General features: G+C 37.6%; 1 protein-coding gene across 1 annotated transcript; it reads right to left on the bottom strand.

Annotated features, from left to right (window-relative positions):
• On the bottom strand, positions 1–2,527 carry LOC128234365 (uncharacterized). The gene is made up of 3 exons (XM_052948574.1): positions 1,588–2,527; positions 772–906; positions 1–462 (listed from the first exon to the last, which is right to left on the bottom strand). The coding sequence occupies exons 1-2, from the start codon at positions 2,525–2,527 to the stop codon at positions 842–844; spliced, it is 1,005 nt and encodes a 334-aa protein (XP_052804534.1). The 3' UTR covers positions 1–462; positions 772–841.
• Between the last annotated feature and the right edge of the window lie 6,720 nt (positions 2,528–9,247).

Below are 9,247 nucleotides of genomic sequence, written 5' to 3'. Positions count from 1 at the left end.
TTACAAGAATAAGCATTTAATATCTTCTGTACATTTCATTCTGATTTGAAACATATTAATGTATATAAATGTATGAACAGTCAATATGTGCATGAACACGAGTCAACATTGCATGCTTTAAAGAAATGAAATATTTACAAGTGCATTCATAATGATTTTCATAAACAGACATCATACCAGTATTCAATGTAGCACATTTTGCCATCTAAGTAAAACATTGGACATATAATACATCTCAAGTGGAAATACAACGACCTTGAAATCAAATTGAACATATTATGTTATCAAATTTGTTAACAATTATTTTTTTAAGTTATCAAATTATAACATCAGATTTCAATAGGTTGTGATACAGCCATTATTTCTGTACTCCACCCTTTTCACCTAATACTACCCCTTGCTGACTTTACTATTCCCACTCCTCCAACTCCCAGCCGACTTGAACCCAATAAGGACTCGTTTCTGTGTGACAAATAGGGATAATAAGTTAACTTGAAAAAAAAAAAACTACTATCATTAATATTTATAGGTAAATCATTTGCTTCAATTACATTTCATTGAAGTCTTAAAGTTTACTCTCTTTTTTAATTTAAAAAATATTTCAAATTTTAAAGCTTGAAAAAAGGAAGTGAAATTGGTTATAAATTATAGAATGATCAACAAATTTTGAAGAGTATGATACTTTTCAAGATTTTATTTTTCTGAATCTAAATGAATTGGACCATTTATTCAACATCTGGAAAAACGCTTGCTTCTTGCAAGATACCTTACCGAATTAATCATATGAGTGAACTCGGCGAGTTACACCCCCAGGCTCAGGTCAATGTTCAACGACCCTCCATCAGTGTGGAATTATGTGACGCAAGCCACACCACTCTGAGACGGCCCACATCAGCTCAGCTTCATCTAAAATGTAAACTTTTGAGATGAGATTAGATAGTGCTTCACAATCACTTATCAACTAACGCAGCAGTCAAATGTAAACTAAAGCATATCACTTTCAACTGCACTATGGTCAATCATCACACATTGTCACCCTAAATTTAAGATAATGATAAATCATGATAACATATATTAAAATGTACATTTAAAATAATGGATTTTGTTGCATTTAGAAGTGATAAGCCTTAGCTTTTACATAAAGAGCGATGTTAAATGAACAAGTTTCATTTTATCATTTACAAAACACAACCATTCTTCTCCATCTTTTCTCACCGCCTTGTCACCTTCTTACCATGTACCACCATCATGTACAAACTTGTTTTATCAGTACACTGTATCTCTAGGGCTTACCTACCCTACTTCAGCACTTAGTAACACACTAGTTTTGCTTTGACAATAAGTACTGCTAATATAGCAACTTTAAACTTTTAAAACAATCAAAGCCCCTTCACGAGCTATCATCACTTTTTGCCATTGATGCACACTTTGAACAAAACTCAATGGATACATTTTCATCAACAACATGAAGACACACTCCTCCGGACTTCTTCTGCTTCCTCGACTGAGCATTTGAATAATCATGATCAAAATCTGCACCCCTCTTTCTACTAAATGACGACGACAATTTAACATTTTCAACATTACCAATATTGTTTAGAAGCCTGGAAATGGCACTCTGATTTGCAAGTACGCTCTTCAAGTATTCAACTTCTTCCTTGTATGCAAGTTTTTCTGTTTCATCTTTTTCTTTTTCTGCCTTTATCGCAGCATTTTCAGCTTTCAACTCTTCAATTTCATCTTCAAGAGTTTTAATGTAAGCCTTTTTCCTTTCTCTATTTATCTTCGCCTGAACAGCATTTTTCTTATTCCTTTCATCAAGTGCATGAAAAAGTTCATTCTCGACTTGTTGATGTGTTGTGGCGCCAGTTTTTATAACCTTTACTACCTTGATTGCAGGGACAGGCTTTTCTACAACACCCTGAGCTTTCACTGTCGATGTTGCTGGCAATCGAAGAATTTCTGTGCTCTGCCTCTGCACAGCTGCCGGAGTTTGAATAACATCTGCTTTTGGAACAACCTGTGGAATAATCTTAGAAACGATCGCCTTAGATTGAACAACCCTCTGATATGGAACGAATGATGGGTCACTCGAGTCGTCATCTTCAACATTAATTTCTGGACTGCTTGCTTCACTTCTAGCAAGATTAAGCATACTAGCTCTAACAACTGGTGCCTTATTTTGAGCCAAAGTGATGGCAATGTTACTGTCAACAATGTTTTCCTGATCAGTTCTTATAATGCTCTCAAATTCATTCTCATTGAAATCAAAATCAAACAGATTCACTGGACTTTGCCCTGGTCCTCCTTCAAATATATCAATACCACTTGTTGGCGATACTGACCTATCCTCCATTTCGTCGAACAGGTCTGAACAACCACTGTCTGACTGATGACTTGGTGAGAACTTAGTCGCAAGCAATGGCTCCTCCAGCAGACCAAACCCGACGTCGGTGCCGCAAACGAAGGTCTCGTTGTCCATTAGCTCATCTGGCAAAGAAGCAGCAAACATACAAATATCGCTCATTTTGGTAAATATATACTTTTAACTGCAACCAATAACAAATCCTACTCCCAGCTATAAACAACTACACAGGTCAGTTCAAACAGTTATTTGGCTTAGCAAACCTGTTGACAATTCACACTTAAGTCAGTATCTTCAGTCTTTTGTTGCAATAATGTGTATCAAAAGTTTGTCAGTATCAGCTATAAAAGACGTGTTCAAATGTCAGGTTGTTTATTTACCAAATTTCTCCTCGCTTTTTTTCTCTTTTCGCGTGGACCTCTCAGCAGTTCGGCTTCCAATGCAATAATGACAAAAGTAGTTCTATTGTGGTCATACTATATTTTAACAACGTTTTCACTACGTTCAGTTTAGAAGTGCTTCTGTCATTGGCTGAGAATGACGAGCCTCCAAATTTATATTGGTCATTTATTTTTGGAAATGATTTCACCAAACGTTGGTGAAACGTCGACCTATTTACTACTCATGCTCCTCCGCATAAAAGAAAGAGTACTGTAGAATAACAATGCTTTATGTCTTTATTCAAGAATATCTTCCAGTTATCATGTAAATGTATTTTTTAAAATATTTTTTTATTGCAGCGTACTTTAAATCGCAACTGCATTTCCTAATTAATTTAGAAACGTTGATAAACGGAAGTGTCGGGATACAAATATAATATGTAAAACTATTTTAATCGTTATCGAAAATGGTCATAGGGAATGAAATAGAAAATCGATTGAATTGTCATCCCTGATAGGTCTTTGAGCAGCCTTTTTATCCCTTTATGTTACCTTGAATCATGTGTCAAATGCTTAAAAAACAACAACATGTAGACGCTATTTCTACGTCGTCAGGGCGATGATGGCCACTCAAACCATTATACTGTGTTATATGGCTTTAAAACTTCGCAAAATTCCGAAGTTTTAAATTTGACCTATTTTGGCAGAAAAATTGATAAAAATGTAAAATTAAAAGGGCCATAATTTTGTCAAAAATTGATGGATTTTAAATAAAATTGCATATTTGAGTTTGTAATGACGTAACCTTTAAAATAATATATATCACTTTAATATACCGCATGAAATTAATTTTTTACGTTGTTATTGCTACCATATAGAAACATTATCTATTTTTTGTAAAACAATAATTTAAGCTAAAAACATACACCAAACAATGCCAAAAATGCGTCATGGTAGCTGAGGGTTTGTCGCTTTTTTAACTATGGATGTTAAAAAGAAACGTTCACTCGGTTTCCTTAACAACGTGCGAGACCAACAAACACCAACACGTACGGATCCCGTCAGAGAAAAGCATGCTCGACCCTGAAGTGGTCCGCTGGTCTTTATCTACACTAAATTCTCTATCCACACAGAACCCGGGCTTTGCTAATTTGCATATTACCAACCAAGTAAACCTATACGGTACTATGAACGTACTTCCGTCTATAACGGAATGTTATATTATTGTACTGACGGTACGCTGAAGGCGGCAGATGTGCGTTCATGATAATGTAACAGTCCGCTGTAGGCGGCGGATGTGCGTTCATAGTATAACATTCCGTAACCACTAAACCACGGATCCGCATATACTGTCTCGCTATAGAGCTTTAATTGCTTTGATAGCGACACGGTAGAGTGTCCGCTTGCCGAGCGAGGGATTGTGGGTTCGAACCCCGACAGGTGCATATAGCCATTTGTGTAGTAGGTTACATTTATATCCATGATACTAATCCTTCCAGGGGCGTAACTAGGCGTACTCCAGTACGCCCGTGCGTGCAATTCGATTCCGATATAAAAAAAAATGAGAAAGGCTTAAACTTCGAAAACAGTCGTAAAAACCAGAAGCTTATGGGGTATAGGCACATATCATTCTGACTCTGTAGTTTGTCAGAACTCCGTTTTCGAATTTATGACTTCGAAGTCAGTTTTTGGAAGAGTGATAACAAAATGTTTCTGCTTTTTTAATTTTAACTATACCTTCAATGATGTCGCACTTGTGACGTCATCTATGTAAGTACACCGGGGTTATTCTGAGTAATCAGCCATTTCAAAATGCCATCTTTATGTGTTTATCCGCCGCATCCGGATGTTTTTGCGAGCAGTATTCAGCCTTTGACTGATGCACAGAAGTTTGAACTATTGACCACTTCATGGGGCGAGGCATATTGTTGTTCTTCCCCTCAAGGTATACCAGTATGTTTTAGATAATTGCTCGGCACTGTACCCAGATGTACAAATATTTCATGAAATAAAATATACGTCGGATTTGTATACTAAGAAAACATTCAGTATGGTATACAGTACGATTTTGAAAATAGCAGGCTACATTGTTTGATTATGAACCGCAGAGTAGCAAATACTTTTGAAACGTCTTCATAACATGGTAAAGCAAAAGCTTTTAATATTGTCAAAATTGTACGATAAACGGTTATTTTGAGGGTTTTTTTTAAAAATTCGAAACAAATAATGTAAGTACAAATTTATTATATCTTATTTACAGATTCAGCGCAGGAAAACTAAGGGAGGCCCATTAGGTGTCTGGTTCAGGACCCATTCATGGCTGAGGTATTCTCCGGTACACAAATTATCAGTTACGAATTTCGAATTCTTGTGACTCTGGTGGCGATTGAAAAACTTCTGTCAGCCCTAGTCCCGCTGTCTAACATGCTACAGTACAGGCGAAGGATTGTGACTTGCTTCATGAAGCTAACGACACATGGGTCGTTATGGTTCTTCTTCAGGTAAATATTATGTTACTTTTTCATGATAAATGTTAAATATTCAGCACACACGTGTAAGCATAAACTGATTATGTACATAATAATTTATTATAATATCCACAGCGCCTTACGAATCCTAGTATTTTCAGGCGGAGAGAAATGACGATGAAGTCTGGAACAGCCTGTTTCAGAAAGCGGTGGACATCGCTGGTGACGTTGACGTCGTTCTCGCCGTTCCAGATGTTATGGTCGTCAACAAAATCGACCGAATGCCCCAGGCATTGTGGAAGGGAAACATATTATTCCCTTTCGTCGACCACTTGCTCGTAGAATTAGAAACACGCTTGATTCAGGGCCATGGTCGGTTCTGTGCCCAAAAGCTTATTCCATTTAAGGTATATTTTGACATACATACATCCTTGGATTTGATTGCTGAATCAGGTATATGATTTATAATAAATGGATTTTTTTAATGAATAAAACACCTATGTCGCAACATTTGCGGTTTTTGTAGATTCAGAATGACGGTCTTCCCTGGGAGAGTATCGCTGACGTGTACCAAGCCTTCTACGCATGCCTAGATACGGATGAAACTATTTTTGTCCGCGAGTGTAAAAAGTGGCGAATGTGGTGGACGGACAGGACGTTGGTGGTTGACCGTCCAGCTGCCCCGGTGTCTCTAGCAGAATCAATTACACTTGCAAGCAAAGCCCTTTACCCTAGCATACGACGATGAAAAGGATCAAGACATACTTAAGAAGTATGTTTGGTACTGAGCGCCTGTCAGGTCTTGAACTCATGAATGTGTATAGAGAAAGAGAAATCAGTGCCGAGTGCGTTATCGACAAGTTTGCTAACCAGCAAAACAGACTCCTTGCGTTTGTGAAAGACACCATAAGGATTTTTATGAAATCAGTTATGTTTTATAAAATGTACTGTGTGCCAGAGAAACAATAAATTAACATTTAACCTTTCTGTTTTGATATTTTTCCATCCAAATATGTCGTCAATATAACCTCTGGATAGTTACAAAGTGTCAGTAAATCGCTTCCTACTCTAAAAACATTTCCGGGGGGCATGCCCCCGACCCTCCTAGCAAGGGAGTACATTTCAAAATGACTCAGTTACGCCCCTGCCTTCAATCAGTCTGCCAAAATCACAAGCCAACGGTAGGACAGGTTCAGAAATTATTATTACAATTAACTGCAATATGCTCGAAATCAAATCGTACTATGTTGAATGCGTGTTCATATGAAGTAACTATGAGCCGACGTTAGGAATGTGACTCATACAAGTGCGGTTTTGTTATCGTGACGTTTGGCGCTAAACTCAGCGTGTAGAAGTAATCGGACGTCATTTCCGCATTGACGTATTACGTCGCTCGCTTCAACAACGATAACGTTCACATCGAGAAAATGATGTCTCTCAAAATATTCGTTTGTATTTTCAGTATCATAATCAGTTGTAGATGTGAACGGGTCTTTATTGACCTCAATTCAGCAAATCAATGCGATCAAACGGAGACTTATGCGATTGCAGTTGACGACATTTACTCGTTGTATGGGCTCGTCAATGAAACAAACAATGTACCGTGCAATGTAAGCTTTACATCAACGGTCCACAACGGTTGCAACGGTTTGTGCTACATGTTCAATTACTACAACGAAATCAATGACGCCAACGTTACTTTTAAAGTGGACAATACAACGGATACTGCAACTTTTCAAAAGAGCGACCAGTTTCAAGCAAGAGAACAAGTTTGCTCCGAAGGAACAGATTTACATCTTCAAAAAACAATAGAACCGGAATTTGAGTACACCAATGAGACCGTCCAGTACCGAATCTTCCTCAGCGTGTATCACAACTGCGGTGTTCGGGCAGCAGCGACCAGTATCACATTTGAAGAGGCCCTGAAACATATAAAAGGTGAAATATTTCATCAGTCGTATGATTTTAATTTTTTTTTAAGTAGTATATCATCATGTATATCATGTATATCATCATCATCATCATCATCATCATCATCACCATCATCGTCATCATCGTCGTCGTGGTCGTCGTCTTCGTCATCGTCATTGTCATCAAATGAAGGAATTTTTGTCTTCTTTTGATTTGCAGGCTTTTACCATGGTCAAGCAAAAGAGGACCGTGAACACAAGTCCATCATGGAGGGTATGGGCGTGTCTCTTGGGTTCGCGTCAGTTTTCATTGTTGGGTTTGGCGTCGGCTTGATCTACACCAAGTGTTTAACGTAGATGAACAATTTGACTTTTTGAAACAATAATGATATGTGTGCATTGTAAACATTCAATTTATATAATGTTAAGATAAAATTTAATTTAAATTAACGATGTGATTTGTGTTTTCATAAATAAAGGTATTGATACGATTTTTCCTCGTCTGCAGGCCTTTGATGGCATGTATGCGATACAGGATGTGAATGTGGATACTTGGCGACCCCTTGTCATTTTGGTAGCTTTGAACGAATTGTATGTGTAGAGAAAGAATAAACTATAAAAAAAAAATGGCAAAACAATGATAAACGAGCAGTTTAGGCCTTCATGGTATGATTTCAAAATAACTCATTTCACGCCCGATTTTAGTTGAAATTGAGGAACCACTAGCCGATTTAGACGGTGCGTGACCCGCCTGTACCCCGCCTGTGCCCTCTCTTTAAGTGTTTAAAATTTACTTTATACGTCAATTTCCGAGAAATAATACGAAAATAATGCACTTGAAAGAAAATATTTCAGATAATAATGACAGAATGATTAATTGGAAACCTCCGCAGTCCCCAATAAACCCATTAAAACTATGTATTGTTCGTATTTAACAGGAAGGGGGCGTTCTTTTCTAGTCGTGTTACTAAAGTGCGCCCCCTCTAAGGCCAAATCCTAAAACCGCCCCTGAGAACAAACATACAGTGTGATAACATCTATAATGTTGTTGTTTTTTACACATTAGTAATCAGCAAGAAATACGCCTTTAAATGGCACCAAACTGATATGGGGTCGCCTGAGACATCCCAGATTAGTATTGTAGTCATTGGCTCCATATTAAATTCACAAACATAGTTGTACATCGGCTACCTTAAATCTCTTCCAGGAAGTTGTCAAGATCTTTGAAAGATGCAACGTTCTGTATTCATCTGTGAGTGTAAGATAAAACCAGGGGCAATATTTACTGGCATCCTGAGTCTTGGTTTGAGACTCAGACCCGGGAAGGCTAAATGTTAATTTTGTTGTAAAAATACTTTCTTTAGGAGCAAAGATGCTAAAAAATGTTGTACCTGTTACACATAATAACGTCTAAAATCAAACAGACATTTTTTGTAAAGCCTTGTTATATTATCATATCATCATGAGCTATTTTAAAAACAAACAAGACTGATATTTATTTAGTTTCCTGAGCCTCAAACGGCCTCAAACTCATTTAAATCGGAGGTTTAATTAATCATAGATCAATAGCGGATCCATTGGAGCGCTTCTGCCCCCCCCCACACACACACACACTGAAATCGTCCAAGTTTACTTTTTATTTCAATATGGGTAAGAACAAAGTGATAAACTACGCCCAAAAATGCACCATATTGCTAAGACTTTTCTGGAGGGGTACCCCTGCCAACATCAGTTATAGCTAAACTAAACTTCGGTTCTGAGTGAGGGGAGCAAGTCAAAAGGTGACGCCCGTAAGTTACACTCCTCTTGCGTCAAGTCCTGGAGCTGCCCCTGCAGAACGATTATACCGTCGCGAATTCCAAAATACATTCGGGTATTATTTTTCCAAATGCTGTCAAGCGTTCGAAAGGAAACAAACAAGCATAAATTAAAACGAAAAAACAAAGGAAAGAAAATATATATAGTGCTGCACTGCTGCTGCTACTGCTACTGCTGCTGCTGATGATGATGATGTTGAACCTAGATTTATACGATTTTACGTCAATACTACGATATCTCGTGCTCTGTCACGTTGACCACTTATAACCGATAACGATTTAAAACATTCGTCAGTAGAATTTCAAA

This window comes from Mya arenaria, chromosome 5, assembly GCF_026914265.1.
Source record: "Mya arenaria isolate MELC-2E11 chromosome 5, ASM2691426v1".
In the NCBI taxonomy this organism is placed as follows: domain Eukaryota; kingdom Metazoa; phylum Mollusca; class Bivalvia; order Myida; family Myidae; genus Mya; species Mya arenaria.
Note: the sequence above shows the minus strand (reverse complement) of the source record. Positions and strands in the feature narration are given on the sequence as shown.